At 42.8% G+C, this 22,548-nt stretch overlaps 1 protein-coding gene across 1 annotated transcript; it reads left to right on the top strand.

Moving 5' to 3' along the window:
• The first annotated feature begins 8,351 nt into the window (after window positions 1-8,351).
• CBY3 (chibby family member 3) lies at window positions 8,352-8,807 on the top strand. The gene has a single exon (XM_032239056.1). It carries the CDS (start codon window positions 8,352-8,354, stop codon window positions 8,805-8,807), a length of 456 nt encoding a protein of 151 aa, XP_032094947.1.
• The last annotated feature ends 13,741 nt before the right edge of the window (window positions 8,808-22,548 follow it).

The following is a 22,548-nucleotide window of genomic DNA, read 5'->3' as shown; positions in this document are numbered from 1 at the left end:
TAATAGGCCATTTGGTATGTGCACTTGATACATGAAACTTGTATCAACTTGCACAATACTAATTGTATGTAGTGGATTAATTAATATCAATTAATGTTACCAGCTAAACACTGAAGTGTCATTTGACAGTCATAAAACAAAACCATCTTCATTTAAGTATTTATTGCATGCAAAAACATGATTGGATAAAACAGAAACAGCAATTGTGAGACATTGCAAGTCACATAGTGACATTAGGTAAGTTAACAATATGATGTGAGGCATAATTTCAGTGAGAGTGTATATATGTATGTGAATACACTCAAAAGGAATAGTTTATCTCTACTGCCAAACCTGTTTATGCCTGAGGTTTTAGCTGAAACAAGAACCTGAATAGCTACAACAAAGCTATTCAGTGAGCTATCGGGTGAGCATAGCTTTCTGAGAACAGGAAGAACGTTTTGCCTATTTTAATGGCTAGTACTGTCTACAATCTGTCTCCATATGCTTTCTTCCAAAGCCCTCAACGACAGCTTGGGGCTACATATTGGACTACTACTGTAGTATTAATAACCAATGTAACTGATTATATAAAGAAAAGTGCAATCTTATTTCCACAAGACCATACAGGGGGAAGGGAGGGCCCATCTAACTAAATTACAACTCATTGTGATAGATCATATCAAAGTTCCTTGTGAGGCAACTCTTCGAGAAAGATGATGTATTCTTCTACTTGTGTCAAGGATCACCAAGACCGAGAGTTAATGTTATGATTTAAGCCTTAAAATACTGGAGAAAGGGAAAGAAGAGAAGAATCAAGCAAACAATCAGGTTTCTGGAATATTCAGACTAATGGCTACACATCCAGGCCAAACGTATTTTCTTTTCTCTCAATTAGAAACTATTGACCAGGACAATTTTCTCTATCTTGATGCAGATGTGGACTATAACTCCCAGAATTTCCATCATCATGACCCTTCTTAAGCTATAGTTCAACAGAGCCGAAGGATACCAAAGGTACACCTGTTACTACTCTTATTCATGTTTCAATATCCTATGATTTGCTGAAATAATTATGGTATAATTAGATACTACTGCTACTATTATAATAGAGCTTGGACAAGGAAAAGAAAAGGATATGAATAGTGTGACAAAGAAATTTTCAGTTACTGAAACAGTTTTCAATTACTGAAAACAGAAAAACATTGTTTTTAGTATGAGCAATCACGATAAAACTGGTAGAAGAAATAACAGAAATGGGAGAAGAGGTATGATCCATAAGGTTTCAATAGTCATTCTCATTCTGGGAACCATTGACCTGAGTCTTGTATTCCATTTAGAGTCTTTAGATAATCGTTTATGCTTTTAATAAAAAAAAAACAGCTAGAGATAGGTAGAGTCAATAAACTTCATAAACAAACAAATAAATAGGGATAGAAAATTATTATTTTTAATAAGTACTTCTGGGGGAATATGTTAAGCAAATGGTATTAAACTGTTCCAAAGGGTGGGTATGATGATAGAAAGGGCGTTGGTACCTACCTGATACGCCTCTTCTAATAAGGTGGAGGTAGCATCCATGTAAGGGCTGACACCGTCCGTACTCTGATTGGACTGAGTCTCATTACTAATTAATTAGTGAGCCTTATAACCCCCTCCTGAAGTGGCTCCACCCAGTTTTTGATGAAGGAAATAAATACAGACAGATAGGTATAAATACAGACTCCAACAACAACTTTAGTAAACAACTCTAAAATTGCACAAAAAGGTCATAGACTACACAAAACAAGATGAAACTGTACTCAACATAGAGAGACACCTAGAACTGTACCAGATGAAATGGCCAGATGCTATCTCCACCTTATTAGAAGAGGCGTATCAGGTAGGTACCAACACCCTTTCTCAATAAGGGTGGAGCTAGCATCCATGTATGGGACATACCCAAGCCTAAATGCTCTCAAGGGTGCGATTCAGACTGTTCTAGCTGGTGATCCTCTGCCCTGACCGCTTGCGACACCCTACGACTGACGACCGCATCTGTGGAAGCAAATTTATCTAATTTGTACTGCCTAATAAAGGGTGAAGGGGACGCCCACACCGCAGCCCTGCACATCTCATCCAAGGAGGCTTGAGTAGCCCATGGCGTGGTGGAAGCAGCACTTCTCATGGAATAAGTGGTGATGCCAATCAAAACCACATCCACTCGCGATTCATATGCCATCCCAATGCAACGTTTGACCCACCTGCCAATGCAAGCTACAGACCCCTTCTGACCAAGGGATGGTGCATGAAAAGAGACAAAAAGTGTCTCTGTTCATTGTACTGTAGACGTGCGTTCTATGTAAAGTTTGAGTGCTCGGCACACGTCTAGATTGTACCAAACTTTCTCTAAATGATGAGTTGGAGTGGAACAAAAGTCAGATAACATGATCTCCTGGGTACGGAGAAACCAGGAGCCCACTTTTGGAACAAATGTAGGGTCAAGACGGAGGACTACCTGATCCTGATAAAACTTACACAGGTCCTCCCAAACAGATAAAGCAAGTAAATTATCTGTAGTGGAATCTTGCTTAATGGTTCGAATGGCGGCTTGGTAAGAGCCTCTAGGACCATGGTAATATCCCAAGTTGGGTACCGGTGTACTACAGGAGGTCGCAGCCTTACAGCCCCCCTCAGGAACCTCTTGACTGTGGGGTGCTGTGAAAGGGTCTGTTTCCCCCCCCCAGGTAAGTATGGTCCCCAAGGCTGCCACCTGTCACCTAATGGTGTTGGGTGAGACACCCTTTCCAGCCCATCCTGCAAGAACTCTAGCACCTCTGGAATGGAGGAGCCATCTGGAATGATATGTTTGCCAGAACACCAATTACAGAATATCTTCCACGTAGTGTTGTAGATGCGGATCGACAGCCTCCTGGAGGCATGTATTGTTACAATGACCCTATCCAAGTACTCACCCCCTCTCAGAGCGAGCCGCTCAACCACCAGGCGGTCAATTGAAGCCGTCGGGGTTCCGGGTGCTCCAGCGACTCCTGGGTGAGGGTTATCCTGTCCGATGGGATTCTCCAGGGCCACTCCGATGACAACATCTGAAGGTTGGCAAACCATGGACGCCGTGGCTAGTATGGGGTTAGTCAGTATGATCTCTGTCCGGAGGCTGATGACCCTGCAGATCACCCTGGAGAGGAGGGGTGTAGGTGGAAAGGCATAAGGCAGACCCCTTGGCCAGGGACTGCAAAGGGCATCCACCCCCTCCGCTTCTGGCATGTGCAACCTGTGTAGAACCTGGGGAGCTGTGTGTTGTAAGGGGTGGCAAACAGATCCACGATCAGCATTCCAAAGCGTCACGTCATCGCCTGAAAAAGAGAAGAGTGCAAATGCCATTTGGCTTGGTCTACCTTGATTCTACTCAGCCAGTCAGCTCTAACATTATTCACCCCCAATATATGTTCAACCGTGATGGACAAGAGATTATTTTCAGCCCAGGCTCCCAGAATACTGGCCTCTAGCATAAGATCTTTAGATTTTGTACCTCCCTGCCTATTCACGTGGGCTTTGGCCATGATATTATCCGTGAGGATCAGCACGTGTTGGTCAGAAATGAGGTGTCATAATTCCAATAGGGCCAATCTTATTCCCCTGAGTTCTAACCAGTTAATGCTTCTGATAGACTCTTCCTCTGACCACTGTCCCTGGGTGATGTGCCCCATGTGGGCCCCCAAACCATACAGACTGGCGTCCGTGGTGATGATGACCCTGCCACCCACCCTAAAGTGGCACCCCTTCAGTATGGCTAGAGATCTCCACCACCTAAGTGTTTGCCGGACCTCCCTGGGCACAGTCACCCGCACTAGAAAATTGCTGATTCTGCTCTTCTGGAAGGGAAGCAAAAGCCATTGGAGGTTCCTAGTGTGAAGTCTAGCCCAGGGGACTCTGGCAATGGCTAACACCATCTTCCCCAATAGTTTAGAGAGACTGGCCAATGTAGGTGTATGTTCTATCTCTATGTCTGTCACCGTCTGTTTCAGGCTACTAACATGCTCTTCAGACAGGAAGACCTGACCCTCCGCCGAATTGATCCAGGCCCCCAGGTGTAGAATCCTGGTGGTAGGGGAGAAATGGCTCTTGACCTCATTGATAGAGAACTCGTGGGTGCGTAGTGTGTGTAGTGTGGTGAGGAGGTCTTCCTGGCCCTGGCCTCTGAGGCTGACTGGACCAAGATATCATCAAGGAAAAGTTGGACTCTTACAGGTACAGTGCGCAAATAGGCCGCCAGAGCAGCCATGGCCTTAGTAAAGACTCTGGGCACAGAAGAAAGGCCAAATGGCAACGCCGTATATTGGTAGTGGCAAGAGGTGTAACAAAAACGCAAATATTGTCAGTGTTCTTGCAGAATGGGTACATGCAAGTATGCCTCTGTAAGATCGACCGATGTGAGAAAATCACCCTCGCAAATCCCCTCCACAATTGAATGAAAATAATGCATTTTAAAACGTCTATACCTAATAAACCTGTTCAAATGCTTTAAATCAAGGATGGCCCTCCACCCCCACCCCCCAGAGGGCTTGAGAATGACAAATAACAAGGAATAGAATGCCTGGCGGATCTGGTCGGCAGGGACCTCCTGTATGGCCTCTATGTCTAGGAGGTGCTGAATCACTGAACTCATTAACAACTGTCTCTGGGGGTTACTAGAAACTGGGCACTGGAGGAATGAACTAGGGGGGTGGGAGATCAATTCCAAGGTCAGATCAAACCTGACCATGTCTCTAACCCATGCATTGGAAGTTGGTAGTCTGCCACTGGTCTGTGAAATGTCGCAGTCGTCCCCCAATGGGAGTCCGAGCCTGGGGCAGATTAAGGTTTGCGGTAGTATTGCTTACCGCCCCCACGAAAGGGTGTTTTAGACTGACCCCCTCGTGGCTGCCGATACTGTTGTTGCTGCTGGTAGCATTGCCCGAATCCACCTTGCTGGTGGAATCCGGACTGGGAACAATCTGATTGCCTGAAAGACCCCCATATTCCTGAGCCCTGAATTGTTGGCATCTAGAATAAGGTGTGGATCAGGCAAAACTCTTCGTAGGGTTAAAGGGTAGGATCTTACGCTTATCCTTGCCCTTGATCAATAAGGGTGTAAGAGAATCCCCGAAGAGATCCCTGCCCTTATATGGCTCCAATGTGAGGCATCCGATTGCCATTGGCCTAGCCACAGAAGCCTCCGCGTGGCTACCGAGGAGGCCATGGCCCTGGATGCAAATCTGATAGCGCTCAATGTGGCAACCACAGTGAATTGTACAACAGCAACAATTTTGTTCAAGTCCTGGTGGGCTCGTGAATCGCCCGCCAGGATGCGCTCCTGCAGCTGTTGAAGCCAAAAGTGGCTAGAGCATGAAAAGAAAGACGCAGCTGTTGAAGCCCGTACTGTCCAGGCCACTGTCTGGTGACCCAGCTGGAGGACTTGGTCGGCCCATCTGTCCTTTGGCTTAAGGATGTCTTCCTGCACTCTGGGAAGCATGGTACTTGAATGTAGCACCGCGATGGGGACATCGACATTAGGCCACAAGAGGGTTTTGTTGAGAAGAAGAGCAACGTTGTAGAACTGTTAGTCATTGGCCAAAGTTGCCAGCCCAAATGTTGAATTTGCCCACTGCCTCTGCACCATGTCGAGGAATAATTGAGGTGCTGGGATGGTATCAGCCTCCATCTTATGCTCCGTAAAGAGCGCACTGGCTGATGGAGGTTGCGCCGGAGTAGCAGCACTTGCTGCAGGAATCCCGAAATCTGAGGAGGACTTAGCCTTAGTTAACAGTGGCTTGAACAGAGTGGGGGGGAATAGGCCCACGCATGTGGACTTCTTAGGAGCTGCTTCTTCCTCGCCAGAAAGATCAGCATCTCTGATTTCACCCCCTTCAGAGACAGGGGAAGGAATATGGACAGACTCGGCCGGAGACAAGTGGGCAAGTGGCCCTGTAGGTGCCCCTGCTCGTGATGTGGCCCAGGGGCCCCCAGCTGCACCCCCTGGGATCTCTCCTGGAGGCCTGCTGATGGCCTCGGCAATGAAGTCTTGGATGCCTGAAGTCATTGATGGAATAATGGGCATCTGACAGACCGCCAGCGTGGTGGGTCCACTGCCTCTCTGGTCTAAGACCGGCTGCAGTTGGGGTAAAGGTAGCCTCTGCTGGTCTGCTATGTGGTCTGGAGACTGCGCTATCCCAAAGCCCGGATGTGTCAATTGGAAGCATCGGGCTAAAAAACCCCAGGCTCATCTCCAGTTGCAGAGATTGCAAAGGACTAGGGCGGCCCGCTGGGGCAGGTAAATTGTCATGGCACTGTGATGTAGGCTCCGATGCCTCCTGATGAGAGGACTTGGAGCCCTATTTGGATGCCTTCTTGGTTTTGGACCCTTTAGTGGATGAAAAAGAGGAGGCCTTGCTGGATGCCTTCCCTCCTGAAGGGGTCAGAGGCGACAAGTGCTTGGGGGGAAAGGCACTGATTGCCCCAGTGTGAGAAGGCCAAGATCAGCCTCAGAAGCGCTTTTGGCAGCTCCCATCATGACTCCTGTACGCTGCTGTCTGCCATTAGCCCTGCAGCATGATTGGATCACTCAAAATGGCAGACACGATTTGATCGGGGCTCCGCCCTCAGCCAAAGTACCATTCATGCCCTTTTTACAGTAGGGCGGGCCTAGCTGAGGTAACCGGAGGTCTACGGAGGCCTCGCGGTCGTTGCCGGCGCTCCACGGGATTGCTCGGCAGATGGTGTGGCCCATGTCTTGTGCCGACCTTCCCAGCGCTGGGGAATTAGCGGAGCGCTCTTCTGTGTGCGTCCAGGCAACAGTTGAGTGTGAGCGCAGCAGCGAAATGATAGCTCCCTTCGGCAAGCTGCAGCTGGAAGGAGAAGCCCCGCAGCGAAGCTGCAATTCTGGCTGTCAATTAAATGCCCGCTCCTTATCCCCTTCAGGAAACAGTCTTGATGTGACCAGAGTCACGAGGGTAGGAGATAACTAGGATGCATGCAAGCCTGTGGGCCTAAGCCTTTTGTCTATGATATAGGGGCTCCTGAATGGTCCGTTCAGAAGTACTCACGGCCCCAATGTACAGATAGTGATCTGTTCGTTCATCGTAAGAATTTCAATCTCTCAATAATTATTGGAAGAAAGGTTGGATAACCCAATCGTCCCAGAGTAGACTGAGTCAGAAACTGGGTGGGGCCACTTCAGGAGGGGGTTTTAAGGCTCACTAATTAATTAGTAATCAGACTCAGTCCAATCAGAGTATGGACCGTGTCAGCCCATACATGGATTCTATCTCCACCCTTATTGAGAAAAGACTCTTGCCTCAAATCCCATCATGTTGTCACTCCATCCAAAATTAAATGAGGGAGATCACAATGAAAACATTACTCTCTCTATATTACTATAAGGGATCTTTTTGTTATTTCAGTAATCTGAAAACTATTTTTTCTACACAATCCTGTCAGATCAGGAGTGGTCTTTTTGACGGTTTCTGTACAGTCTGAGACAAGGTGACATTTTATCTGGGGTACAGTTTTCCTTGGTTTGGCATCCCCACTATGAAATTGTTTCCAGGGAAGCTTGCAGAAGTTATTTCCACTATTCTTTCAAACAGAACGTTTGCTAAGAACAGAAACCAGTTCTGTGATTGAAAGGCTGTCAGAAGACAATTTTCATTTTATTGACTACTTAGAGGGTTTTCCAACCCAAAAAGGACAGCAACAAGATGGCTTTGAAATTGACTGTTCATATCATATCATCTGGCAGCAAACTGAACATACATAACTGGTTATCTAATGAGAATCTTCTCCACTAATAGCAAAAGAATGCATGGTTAAACCACATCTTCCAACAGATCTGGTCAATATTGAAAAGTGTTGGAAGATGTAATTTAATATCATTGGGAAGGTCACATTTTAGGAATTCTTGCTTAGCATCTACAGTATAGCTTTAAGAAGATATATATTCCTTCTTGACTTCTTTTTAGATTATATTATTCCTTTTTATACCATCCCTGTTTCAGCATGCATTTTTTTCTTTTTACCTGGGCTTTTAAAGATAGATGGTTTGATTGATGAACCTGACTGACTTTTAAAAATATAATACCGTGTTATATATTGCATGCTTCCAAACTTATAAACCACTATGGGAAATGTTAAGCAGCATTTTAAATAAAGAAATTATTAATTTATACATCTAGCCAACTTCATTTCAGATCTAAATAAAGCTATATATAATACCCCAGTCCTCTCTTTAACATTGGGCATGTTGGTTTTCTATTCCAGAACTTTCTTCCCTAGGTTTCTTACTGGTATCTCTAATTCTCCTTGTCATGGAAACCATTTCTAACATTCTACAGGATATGCGTGATTACTGGGCTGATCATTTTTCTCGTAAATTCTATCCAAGAAGGCCAACGCTTCGCCAAGCAACTACATTATCCACCTTTTATTTATTGGACTACAAAACCCGACAAGCTGAACTTGGAATGAACTATGACCATCCATGTGCTCAGCTGAACAAAGCAAAATTTGTCTTCCACAATGGTGAGTGGAAAAATGAGAATATCCCCCAACAGATGCCCTTATTACAGTTATTCCCCTCACCAGAAAAGGAATCACCCAACAAGGCCCTGAAGAAAGCAAACAAATCCTTACTGGAAGAGAACAATTACTTGAAGCTGCAGCTTGAGCTGCTTATGGACATGCTTACGGAGACCACAGCACGACTACATTTAGTAGAAAAAAAGCTGGACACTACTACTTGGCATTCAAATACGAAAAAGTCAAATAACAAGGTGCTTATGCTTCGAGCTTAATAAACAGCTCAGATATAAGACCTAAAACAATTGTATTCTGAAGTACTGATGCCCAGACCCTTAATACAATATTGCAAAAAATAATTTTGTAATGGCTTTGATTGTGCTTCGTGTGTTTTGACTCACTGGGGTGTTGGAGAGAGAGGAAAACCTGCCTTTATATATTCAGTTCTGGCAATGGCTGGACTAAAAATCAGCAGCAATTGCTTCTTGGGTACTCTTTGCTTCTGATGAGAGAGCGCCTGTCCCAGAAGCAACTCTCCAGCATGACTTCCAGGATACTGATTCCACTGTTTCTGCTCTTATTTCTAGCAGATATACATAAACGGGAATTTCCCATGGTCTACAATAGGCTAACAGTAGCAGCTAGCAGTGTCACCTAGCATGGGCTACTGCTAGAAGTCAGATGTTCTGTTCTGAGGCTGTCACCTTTCTCTTCCTAACAATCCAGTATCTGCTGTCAGATAGCAATGCAATTAAGCAGCAGTCTTGAGGAAAATGCAGCAATGTCCGGCTTATTTCCCTCTGCACTGCAGCTTGCTAGTTATGTGCTTGTGCATAGATAACTTGATTAGACCAAATTACAGTCTCTATTTGTCTATGGAAACTGGCTTTGTCCACCCTTATGCCCAGTGGCTTCCCAGGTTCTTTGGCACAAAAACAATCTTATTAGCTTTGACCTGATTCTTTTAATTCAGGGTGCTGGAGATTAAACCTGAGATTCATTATCAATATCACGTACTGCAGAGGTGTGCTTTAGTGTACTGTAATCAAGCATAGTAACATACATATACAAATGCAGATGTCTCTCAGCTGGACTCCCATTGTGTGTATGTACTTTATGTATATGTACACACATATGTGTGTGTGTCTCCTGTTTTCTGTTCTCTAATATTTGTATTTTCAATGTTGTGCTCTTATGCAGTTTTTAAATTTTCTAATATTTTTTGATCATTATGTTTTTAATTTAAAAAAGCTGTTTCTGACAGAGTGATTTATATTGTTATGTCAGCAAATGCATTTAAGATAAGCATTTTGTAAATAGTCTGCTTATGATTCTGTTGATTTTGTGAACCATTAAACTTGGATAATTGAGTACACCATAGTTAAATTAATTTTGGATAAACAAATCACATGCACCTAACTCCAGATACTTTTTGGGGGTTTCTTTTCTTTTTTGGGGGGTTGCAGGTGAATGATTGGCAAAATGGAAAAACCTGGCATCTTGATTATATTTGTGTCCTGCAAATGTAGATACCTGAACTAATCTCAGGTTCGGCTCTAGTCTAGAGCATGATACTGTGCTTCTGATCCAAGGGTTGAAGTACCCAAGTATCTTTAGCATAGGTGACAGGGATTGGAGGGGATTAAAAACATACACTTCAAGAGACCTGCTAGATCAAGTGAACAATTTTTTCAGTTCAGCATTTTGTTTATACAAAGGCAAAGTAGGCACATTTAGGAAGGTTCGCAAATATGTACAAATGGATTACAGCTCTCTGCTGCCTGTGATTTCAAACAACAAACACATCCAAAGTTGTCATTAATAGCTTAACCCACCAATCTGGCCAATCTCCATTTAGCTGCAGTTAAAGAATAAGGTGATCATATTTTCAGTTCTTACTTTCCCCCCTTAAATTATGGAAGCTAAATCCTAATGAAAAAAAAAATCAGAATAAAACAAAAAAGTAAATTCACTCTGGCCTCCATCTGCCTTTGGGTTGAGTGGCATCATAAATTGGAATGGACTGTTAAGAGAGCAGCTTTCTCTGAAAAACCTGTTTTCTAACTGCTACTTTTCTAAGTAAGAAGGAACAGAGAGCAATACTTCATCTGCAAATTTCCCAAGTGGCAAGCTGGTTATAACTTTGCTTGCTTTTAAGTGTTCACAGATCTGTTGATCATCTTTTCCAGGATCTTCCCAAGCATTCATGATATGCTGATTGGTCTGTAGTTTCCTACATCTGTCCCTCCCCCCCCTTTTTTTTTTAAAGCTGTAACCACATAACTATTCACCATCTTTTTGTTTGGCTCCTTTTGTATTCCAGCATCCAAATACAAAGAGTCTGGGATTTAAAAGGAAAGGGAAAGGGGGGGGGGAGAAATGGTGCCTTTGTAACCAGGCGATTGGTTGGCTGCAGAGGACGAGCATGAGGAGGGGTTATTTAATCTGATGTCACAAGCCTACAAGTGGGGGGAACGAGTTACTTATAGCGGCTGAGAGCAGCTGCGCGGACGCTCGGTGAGCGCCGGGGCAGGTTTCTGAGGTTGGGGTGGCCAACTCCCGCAGTCAAAACTGAGCCTTTCCCGGTAGCGGCCCCTTGATTTAACAGCTTCATAGCTTCCGGGTATTGTTTCAGCATCCCACTAGACTCATCGGAACCGCAATGATTCTCCGTTCAAAAATCCCGCTTCTACTCGGCCAATCCAAGACAGCGCAGCCAAACTCTCCTCTTTTGTTTTGTCTACTGTGATCACATTGTGCTTTCTGTGCCCTCTTTATGACGTCTACCGGTCATCGGATCTTAGGTTCGGATTTGAGTAAACTTTAAGTCGCTGGCCATTTCTCCAAGTGTAGCTTTGTAGAGCCGCTATTTCCCCCCCGTCCTGTGTAATTTCTGAGTACATTTTATCCGGAGGCTAAAAAGTTTACTTAAATTAGTTTTCTACATACGGGATAAAAGTGCTCTTCTGCCTTTTGAGCGCAGCGTGCACGGTATCTGAAAGTCTAAAACTTGTGTATGATTTCGTGGATCCGTTCGTGTCTTCAGTTGTATGTGAACCTAGTTGCTTATTTTTAGGATTGTAGTTGGCCTAAATGGGCTAAAAAAAAAGAGTCAAAATGCAGCTTTGATGAAAGATCATGTACGAATGTGTTTTTTGATTGAGCAGCGTAGACGACAAAATCTGAACTTCGGGAGCAGGATAAAAACGTGGCGGGCTTTGTCCTCAGAGCTACGGGAATGGTTTTTCCCGGTCTGGGAGGTTGCAGTTGTAGTGGGAACGGCGATGATTGCAGGAATGGGTATATACTACAATAAGGTGAAGGCGACTCTAGTTTAATTCCGGGAAGTGTTATTTCGAATTACATTCAATACATTCTTTCCGAAGTAAAAATCCACTTAAGATTTATGCTGTAGGGTGGAGTGGCGCTTAAAGATGGAACGGGGAATAGAAGAAACAATCTTCAGAACAGCGCACTAAGTGGAGTTTTTGTTATCTGTGTCTATTTTCTGTTCCATTTTCAGCCACAATGCAGTTTAGTATTTGTTGGTCCTACGAAGGACTTCTGAATTTTGGGTCCATCTCTTCAGGTCCCTAGGAGCAGTAGAAGCATGTTTTTGAGGTGATTATGATATCATAATAATCATCATATCACATTTTTCATAATCACGTAATTAAAATGAGGCTGGTCAGTCAGTTGTTTGAAATGATAGGGTCTCCTGCTTGAGCAGGGGGGTGGACTACTAGAAGACCTCCAAGGTCCCTTCCAGCTCTATTCTGCCTGATTGATTATCCATTCAAACATTGTGATTCTATGAGCTAGATCTCCCCATATCTTTTAGGGTTGCAGTACTTCTTTGAGTTGTTGTGGTTGGTGTCAGCTTTGATGGTATCCAGCCACTGTGTTCTTTGTGGCCTGGTTTCCTTTTAGTGCTAACTTTTCCAAACATAACTGATTCCTCCAGAGAATTCCTCCATGACATGGCCAAAACAGGTGAGATGCTTTCTATGTTTGGAGAGGTGGAGTGATACTTCAAACCGTCTCTAGTGTCCTGGATCAGGATTTGGGTCACCATATGGATTTGGGATAGACCTGTGATGGCAGGTGTCACATGGAGTCATATCAGAGGGCATGCAAGGCATCCTATATCAGTTCCAGCGCACATGCGCATGCTGGCCAACGGTTTTTAGGCCTTCTGGAAGGCTGGGAGAGGCAGTTTTCGCCCTCCCTAGTCTTCAGGAAAGCCTCATGAAGCCTGGGGAGGGTGAAAAATGGCCCAACAAAAGTCCGGAAGCTTCAGTGAGGCCTGTGCACATGTGTGGGAAGGGGAGCGTGGGGGTGGGTTGTGCACGCATGTGTGGGTGAAGGGCATTGCGTTATGGATGTGGGCATGGACATGTGCGCTATTGTGCATGTGCGTACCCTTTTGGCACCCGAGTAGAAAAACATTCGCTATCACTGGGATAGACGTTGGAAAAGCAAGGGCAAACAGGAAGATGGAGGGAGTTCGGAAATTTCTGCTCCATTCAATGTGGCAATGTTGTTGTTTACCCTTAGCAACAGAAAGTGAAACTGAAACCACAGTCATTTCTAGAAAGATGTCAAATACTGAAGGCGCTGAGGATTATGTTGAGAATTATGTCATAAAAGTGCAGGGATTGCCCTTGTCCTGCTCTGCAGATGAAGTGCAAAGATTTTTCTGTGGTAAGTTTTTTGTCTTCTCCTTCTGACTAAAATGTACAATAAAGTTTTCCTTTTGTATGGAGTTTTCCTTTTCAGATGCTGTAAAATGTGAAGTATTCCCTTTTCCCTTTTTAAATTGCATTATGTTGGTTGGCAGTCTGTAGAGATTCTCAGTCATCTAGGTCATGGTTGTCTCAAAGGTGCTTTTTCAGGCACTACTGTAAGGGTCACATGAGCACTACTCAGTTGACCCTGAGGACACAGATAAACCTCCAAGTGCTTCAACAACCCTCTAAAAGATTGCAAATTACCAGCTGTCTGCAAGGAATATAAATCATTCCATTCCCCACTATCCTGTCAGAGCTGAAGAAGTTTTTTGGATGAGAAGCAAAACGTCTTCAAAAGAAAAAACAAGGAAGTCCAGTTGTCTCCTGAAAAAGCAGCTTTGGGATATGTTGGGTGAGATTATTTTAGGGAAGTAATAAAGGGTGGTGGTTCTGAGTATGCCCCCACCCCCATGTTGAGAAGGGAATTCCTGTTTTGAGAACATAGTCTTATTGATAACAATGTACTTTGTGATTAATAACTTGTTAATTAGAATATTCTCTTCTCCCCTGGCTTAGATTGTTTGTTAATTTCTGTTCTGTACGTAGTCTGTAATATATACTGTAAGTGTTATCTTTTCTTCTTCCTATTCCAGAATTGCTTGAAATTATTAACTTGTTGCTTGTTTCTCTATCTTTATGGTTTGGATAATAGCCTTAAGCACTGTTGTATACATTTGACTTTTGCTAGAAGTCTTCTTGGCTGTTCATCATCTCACTTTTCCTTAGAATGCAAAATATTAAATGGATATTCAGGGATCCATTTTATTTACACAAGACGAGGAAGACCAAATGGGGAAGCATTTGTTGAATTGGAAACAGAAGATGATCTGAAATTTGCATTGAAAAAAGACAGAAAAACAATGGGACACAGATATGTTGAAGGTTTGGATTAAATTGACATAGTAACTGATCAGTTATTTTGGGTGGATTTTAAATGCATGAATATTTTTTATGTCTATATAAATGTTCCTGTTGTCCATATGATTGTCATGAGGTGGTCAGATTACAGAATTCATTAATTCTAAGTGTCTCTTGCAGTTTGCAGGTCAAACAAGTTTGAAATGGATTGGAATCTAAAGCAAACCGGTTCTAACACTCCTGATACTGCCAATGATGAGTTTGATAATTGTAGAGGACTTCTATTTGGTTGTAGCAAGGAAGAAATTATTCGGTTTTTCTCAGGTATGTGGGGTATAAATTCTAGTATGGGTAGAGATTAGAATTCTACTGGCTCTGAAATAATGCTAAGTAATTTTTACTAATACATTCAGCCATGGCCATGCTTAAAATTGTAATATTGAACTGTTCCTCCTATTAAATGTTACAAAAAGACAAATCTTGTACTAGGACTTGTTTCATGTTTTGTCCATATAATTGTTATGTCCATTGTTCTATAAAATAGATTTAAAATAGAATGTAGTTCATACATTCAATCTGTGGCCAAAATTGGAGTAAAATAAATATAAAATTGAGCCTTACAGTTTTGAGTGCACGCAATAGTCCAAAGAATCATAAACGTATTTCTGAAATATGAGATTAACTTGCATTAACTTCAGATTTTATTGAAAAATGTCTATCCCAAAAGTCCTGCTACAAACCTTAAAAAATGTTTACATTTTTAGTTACTTGAAATAACATGATAGGCAGCCGGTGCATCTGGAGCATGTTTGCAGTAGTGCCGCCCGGTTTTATTTTATTTTATCAATTTTTAGTACTCTTACCCGATTCTTTTTTATTTAATTAACATTTTTTGATGGAGATAACAGCGTAGAACATAATACAAACAAAAACTTTTGTTGCTGCCGAAGAATTAAATAAGCATGGGAAAAAGAAAGAAACGCCATGGCACCAGCCCAGGATCTCTTCCTTCAGTGAAGACAGCAAAACAACCACGAATTGAGGAGCTCTTTGTTGGCAAGAGATCTGTAAGTAAAACTAACCCCCCCAGCCCCAACAATCTGGAGAGATTGGAACAGGACTGGCAAAAAGATACGGCAAATCAGCATTTACTAGACTTCTCCAATCGGGTGGAGGGGGAACAAAATGTCTCCCAGATTTTATCACAAACAACTAGCACAACAACTTCCTTTATTGAGTCTAAGTTAAAGACTAAAAAGGCAAAGAACAACCAGATAATTCAGAGCATGGAGAGTTTACCCCGGGAAAATTCAACCAAGTTTATGGCAAAGCAATGCCTTCTCACAGCGCAAACGGTGGTCTCAATATTTGAACAATTAATTGCCATCCAACATGATGTAGAGTCACTGAAAAAAGATTTAGCTGTTTTTCTTCAAATGCAATATCGGGCCCCAAGAACTCCCACTAAAGCTCAGGCAGAAGATTTGATTAACTCCCATTCGCAGGATAAGGGAAAGGAAATAGAACAAAGAGCCAGAAAAACAGTTAAAGAGACAGATAAAAGGAGACAGCCCTCTCAAAAAAACAGTCCCCCCCCCCCAGACAAGGTATCGAGAGGAAAAGGTATCAAAAAAGAAGAAATCAGGAAAGAATCCCTCCCTCAATCACAACAATCACATCGCTTGCTACAAACACAAAGGATAGCTTTTAGAATCCATTTGAACAGACTTAATTATGGACGTTGGAATTCCAGAAGTGTGGTATTAAATTCCCTAAGCCAGCTTCTTTACTATCACAGGGGCATGATTGATCTCCGTGCTGTGGAGTGGTTACCTGAGGCCCCAAATTGGAAGCGGATCCTTCTGTCTTTCAAACAGTCCACCATACCTCAGATGTTATTCAAGATGAAGGCATTTTTAGCCTCCTTCCAAATCTTTCCCATCAGAGTCTTTGGTGAGGAAAGGGTTATCCCTTTAATAACTAACATGCGAGCCTTCAAGGTGAATAACACCACCTCATTTTCAACCTTGGAAAAGAAAGAGAATGATAGTGGGAGTCAACCAATCTTGCACAGAGAAGAGACACTTAACAGCACAGAAGCTGGCCTCATTAACGCTTTTGGTGCTTTCCCAAGGAAAGAACTGGATACAGCAGAGCCACTTATAGACCTGGTTTCCCCAATAATTGAGCCTTTCACTTCCCCCCCCAGAGAACAAGAGATTGCATGAATTTAAGATTATAGAAAATAGAAGCCAAGATCCAAAGGGAGTATTAGAGACCTCAGAAAAGATGGAGATGTTTTCATCCCTGTGTGAAAATTCCATGACACCTTCATCATCGCCAGCGCCAAACCAAGATACTGAGAGTCGATTCATGAAAGAGCCACCATTGCAAAAAATGAAAGAAGACCTAGTGAGGCCTTGCCCTGCAGCCGGAGAGGAGGCTTCGGAGTGGCGGGCTCTGCTGGCTGGTGCTGGAGCCTCCTGCCCTGAATGGGTTTCTCGGGAGTCTGCATATGATCTGGACGGGTCCTCCCTATTTTTGGAGAAGATCAGTTCGGTGTGCGATGATACCTCAATCCATGAAAACTACATCAAAGTATCATCAGATCCCCAAGAATTGTATCTGACTCAAAGAAGTGCAGAAAAGATTTTTTTGGAACTGAAGCAAAGACTATTGTTCCATTAAATCCACATGATTGAAACAACTGTACAACCTTTGAAACTTTTTTTGTTGTTGCTTGAAACTTAAACAATACTCTCATGAATAAGAAGTAGGACATAGATATGCAGCCATCATTGTCCAACACTGTTGGATCCACCGATGTGTACTCCAAGGAGGATTCATAAGTAGAGATCATGCCGACCCCCCAACCTTCCCCATGCAATAATGTGGTTGATCATATTAAGAAAGCTGAAAAGCACATTTGCAATGCTAAATTCTACTAACTTCTACTCTCAGATCCCACAGCAACATATCAGAAAGAACTACAGTATGTAGCCTTATGAAATAAATTCCTAAGGACATAAAAGACCGCTTCTATAGAGAAAACACTCCAGGAGTTCTTCCTTCTAAAAATACACAGATCAAACAATTCAGATAATCCCATTATTTCAAGCTTGGAAACTTAATAGCTGCAATATCTGAATTTATTAACCTAAACCTTATACTACCAGCACCGTCTACATAAGAGACACCACAATCTTCCTAAGAAAACTGAAATTCTTTGGCAATCTTCTTGGCAACACTATTTTAGCTATCATGGATATTGAAACTCTATATACAACCGTCATTTGCAAACATGGGCTTCAAGCCGTCAGGAGCAGCATCAGTGATGGCCATTTCCCACGGAAGAGAGCATTGCAGACGATGACATCTACAGTGGCTTATTAGATCAAATTGAGTAAGAAGCTCTTTACTTTGAGAAGGGAAAGATATTCATGGACTGGAATTGCTTTTGATTTTGGGGTGGATATGGGGTGGAAGGTCTTGAATTAATATGCAATTACAAATTCAACAAGTAAAGCATTTTGTGTTACTGCACGTTGAAAATCTGCAGAATTTTTTACTGTTGTAGGCTTTCAGACCTAGCCATGCTTCTTTTGTATATATGTAAAAAGTTTATTTTTCCATTTTTATAACAAATAACCACATGTATACTGTCACATAACCAACATTATTTTATATTATTAAGTATTTACATCAATTTGTTTTACCATCAACCCCCCAAAACAATTATTGGCTCTTCTGCTCTTCTTTGTTACCCTATCCATCACTTTCTTCTCCCTCTCTCCTCCTCCTCCCTACCTCCTTTCTTCCCTCTGTCATCCTTCTCTTTTCTATTTCCCCTTCCACTCTACTTCTCCTCTCTCCCCTTTCCACTCCTTCTTTCTCTCCTCCTCTTCCCCCCCTCCTCTCTCCTTACCCTCTCTTCTTCCCTTACCTCTCTCCTCTCTTCCACACTCCTCATCTCATTTACTTGGTGTATTTCAGCCTCTGAGCAAGCTTCATTTTATGTTGATGGTATTTATAATTTCATTTCAATAAACATCTTTAATTTAATAAATAAACAAAATAAAAAAAAGAAATAACGATACAAATCACTGTCATTTTATAAATATGAAATATTTCACGTAGATATCTTTGAAATATGTATTCTGATTTGTAGAATTAGTTGCTGTGTTTTAATTTTAATTGAAAAATTGCATTTGTTTATATAGAAATGAATTATATGTTGCTTTTCTTAGCATATCCTGTGTTAGAGAGAGTATTGTTATTAAAGCTGCAGAAATGTGTCTATTTGCAAGCAGGATAATTTAAGAATCCCATATTTGCTGTATTTATATTGATATGTTTCTGTTACTGAGTTAATACTACGATGTACTTATTCTAAATATAAAGTATAACTTATAGTATATTTTTAAAGCTATAAGAAAATCTTGATTGGGTTTGTGATGAGGTTATTTGTCCTTGGATTGAAGGATTGGAAACGGGTGGGATCCTACCAGGTTAACAACCGGTTTGCTGAGTTCATACTTAGCGCTTGCGCACGCACCTGATGCACACTGCATGTCTGTACACAGTTTATAGAGAAATCATCTTCCGCATTACTGCTGGGGAGGAAAACAGCTGGGGTGCGGCAATCCACTCTGCCACGCCTGTCAGCTAGGCTTCAAAAAGGGAATATAGGTGAGTATAGTGCAGGGGTGGACGGGTCCAGCTGAAAGGCGGAGCGAACTAGTTCGCTCCCATCTGATAGTCAGAGTTACCGGTTCGCCCGAACTGGTCTAAACTGGTAGAATCCCACCCCTGGTTGGAAATAATGCCAAATGGGATAACATTGCCGGTGGACTTCCAGGGGAGGAGTACAGGGGAGGCCTTCATGCAGTCTGCTTCACAGGAAATAGCTGAAAAGGCGCTAAAGAAACACAAGGCACAGGTGGGGATGGACAGTTGGTTGTCTATGTCACTCTTCTTATGGTAAACTGTTGTTAAATCCATATTCTCTCTTCTTAAATCCTCAGGGCTTACAATATAAACTTTCATATTCTAACATCTCCTAGCAGAAATTTTGAGTAGTTTGGAGACTGGCTGGCCCCACCCCCATCAATTATCTGTCTCCCAAGTCCCAGCTGACCAGGAGGAAATGGGGATTTTGCAGTAATCTTCCCCTGGAGTGGGGAGGGAATGGAGATTTTACAGTATCCTTCCCCTGCCATGCCCATCAAGTCACCCCCACCAAGCCATGCCCACAGAACCAGTGGTAAAAATGTTTGAATCCCACCACTGCTCTGGTTCTAAATGCACATAGTCTTTTATTACCATAAAATGTGATTATTAAAGTTGTTCTATACAAAATTCTTCTGTAATTTTTCACATAAAAGGATTAACTTTCAAAACTGTCACTATGGTCATCAATGTGGTAGGCCAGTGATGGCTAACCTTTTTCGCATTGCGTGCCAAAAGCGGGGGGGGGGGCACAGGGGGGTCGTGCTCGGATGTGCCTACACTCATAATGCTATGCATGCAACCCCCACATGCATGCATGTGAGCCCTCCCTATGTGCATGTGTGCGTGACCCCACTCATCCACTTTTGGCCTGCGATGGACCCATTTTTCACCCTCCCCAGGCTTTCTAGGAGCCTGAGGAGGATGAAAACATCCTCCCCCCCCGGAGACCCCCCAAAGGCTTCAGGATGCTTCCCTGAAGGCTCCAGACAGCGAAAAATGGCCGTATGGGCAAGATGGAAGTCCGTTCCCTAACTTCTGGTTTGTGCATTGAGTTTTTTTTCGCCCTCAGGAGGCTTCCTCCAGAGGGCGGAAAATAGCCGAAAAACAAGTCCGAAGTCAGTGGTGCCTCATGTGCCCTAACAAATGGCTCCGGGTGCCACCTGTGGCACGATGTGCCATAGGTTCGCAAACACGGTGCTAGGCTGAAAAAAGCAAAATTTGTCTTCCATAACGGTGAATGGCAAAATGAGAGTATCCCCCAACAGATGCCTTTATTACATTTATTCCCCTCTCCAGAGAAGCAATCCCGCAATAAGGCCCTGAAGAAAGCAAACAAAGCCTTACTGGAAGAGAACAATTATTTGAAGCTACAGCTTGAGCTGCTTATGGACATGCTGATGGAGACCAGAGCACAACTACACTCAGTAGAAAAAAATATTGACACTACTGCTTTGCATTCAAATGTGAAAGAGTCAAATATTAAGGTGCCGATGCTTTGATAAACAACTTAGATAGAAGACCTACCGTATATACTCGAGTATAGGCCGACCCGAATATAAGCCGAGGCACCTAATTTTACCACAAAAAAAACTGGAAAAGTTATTGACTCGAGTATAAGCCTAGGGTGGGAAATGCAGCAGCTACCGGTAAATTTCAAAAATAAAAATAGATACCAATAATGTTTTTGAATATTTATTTCAAAGAAAAACAGTAAACTAGCGGTGTATTCAATGAAATACTTCACTCACCTCATGATGCTGATGTCCCGCTGTGATGATGATGTCCCGTGCAGCCGCGGGAGCGATGTCCCGCCTCCTATGACACACGGCACAGTGATTCCTATCATTGGATCACTGTACCAGAGGAGGTGGGACATCGCTATGTGGCTGCTTGCCATAACAAGGAGGAGGTGGGACATCGTTGCAGAGCGGCAGGAGGGGGAGGAAGGGGAATCGTAAGACAGCCCTGCATTACATTAGAACGTGAGGAGGGGGGATGGTGCGGTGCGCGCTGCGCGGCAAACTGACACAGAGGGAGGGGAAACTCACAGGGGCACTGGGCCATTCACGAGTGTCACCCAGCGGCATGGCCCCGCCCCTTTTTCTCCTCCATTTCGGGCAAATTTTTCACTGACTCGAGTATAAGCCGAGGTGGCTTTTTTCAGCCCAAAAAGTGGGCTGAAAAACTAGGCTTATACTCGAGTATATACAGTAATTGTATTTCTGAAGTACTGATGTCCAAACCCTTAATACAATATTGCAAAGAATAATTTTGTAATGGCTTTGATTGTGCTTACTGTGTTTTGACTCACTGAGGTGTTGGGGAGAGAGGAGAACCTGCCTTTATACTGTATATTCAGTTCCATTAATGGCTGGACTCAGCAATTGCTTCTTGGATACTCTTTGCTTCTGATGAGAGCACTTGTCCCAGAAGCAACTCTCCAGCATGACTTCCAGGATACTGATTCCACTGTTTCTGCTCTTATTTCTAGCAGATGTACATAAACGGGAATTTCCCATGTCTACAATAGGCTAACAGCAGCAGCTGGCGGTGTCACCTAGCATGGGCTACTGCTAGAAGTCAGATGTTCTGTTGTGTGACTGTCACCTTTCTCTTCCTAACAATCCAGTATCTGCTATCGGTCAGCAATGCAATTAGAGCAGCAGATTTCTTTTAATTCAGGGTGCTGCAGATTGAATCTGAGGCTCAACATCAATATCATGTACTGATAGTGTATTGTAATCAAGCATACTGATATGTATACAAATGAAGATGTTTTTTCAACTGAACTCCCAGTTTATGTTTGTGTGTACATGTACACACACACACACACACACACAGACACACAATATACTGTACATCTAGTTTTCTTTCTGCCTTGACAAGCTGGCTGAAACATACAAGCATTTAATACTACAGCTAGTTTGCATAAACCTGATTCTAGCAGTTATTTGGTATTATCTGCACAGGAAGATTCAAAGGAAGAAACCTGTAGGAAGCTTCTGCAATTAGTCCTTGACTTACAATCACTTGCTTAGTGACTGAAGTTACAACAGCACTGGAAAAAAGTGACTTTTGACTGTTATAACATTCCCATGGTCATGTGATCAAAATTCGAATGCTTGGCAACTATATGTATGATGATTGCATTGTCATAGGCTTATGGGGTCAACTCTTGTGACAAGCAAAGTCAATGGGAAAGCCAGATGCACTTAATAACTGTGTTACTCATTTAAAAACTGCAGTTGTTCACATAACAACTGTGGCAAGAAAGGTCATAAAATGGGGTTAAACTCTTAACAAATGTTTTGCTTAGTAACAATTTTTGGGATTAATTGTGGTCATAACTGAGGACTAGCTATATGGGGGAGGGGGAGTAAGGGAGAGTAATGTTTATATAGAATATACAAAAATTAACTAGATTTCCAACCAGATCTTTCTGACTTTAGTGGAAAAGTATTAAGTCACTTTTGCGGCTGTTGCTTGGCTTGAATCAATTTGCATGAAAATTCATGGCTGCTTTATTTGTCATTCTAGGATTTAAGTATGGCTAAGTTGACAAAGATGACTGCTGAGTTGGCTCTGGAGAAGAAAAAGGTGGATCTTAACTTTCTGCTTATGAGCTAAATAATAAGGC

Source organism: Thamnophis elegans, chromosome 2 (assembly GCF_009769535.1).
Source record: "Thamnophis elegans isolate rThaEle1 chromosome 2, rThaEle1.pri, whole genome shotgun sequence".
NCBI lineage: Eukaryota > Metazoa > Chordata > Lepidosauria > Squamata > Colubridae > Thamnophis > Thamnophis elegans.
The sequence above is the reverse complement of the archived record's forward strand: the minus strand, read 5'-3'. Positions and strand labels throughout refer to the sequence as shown.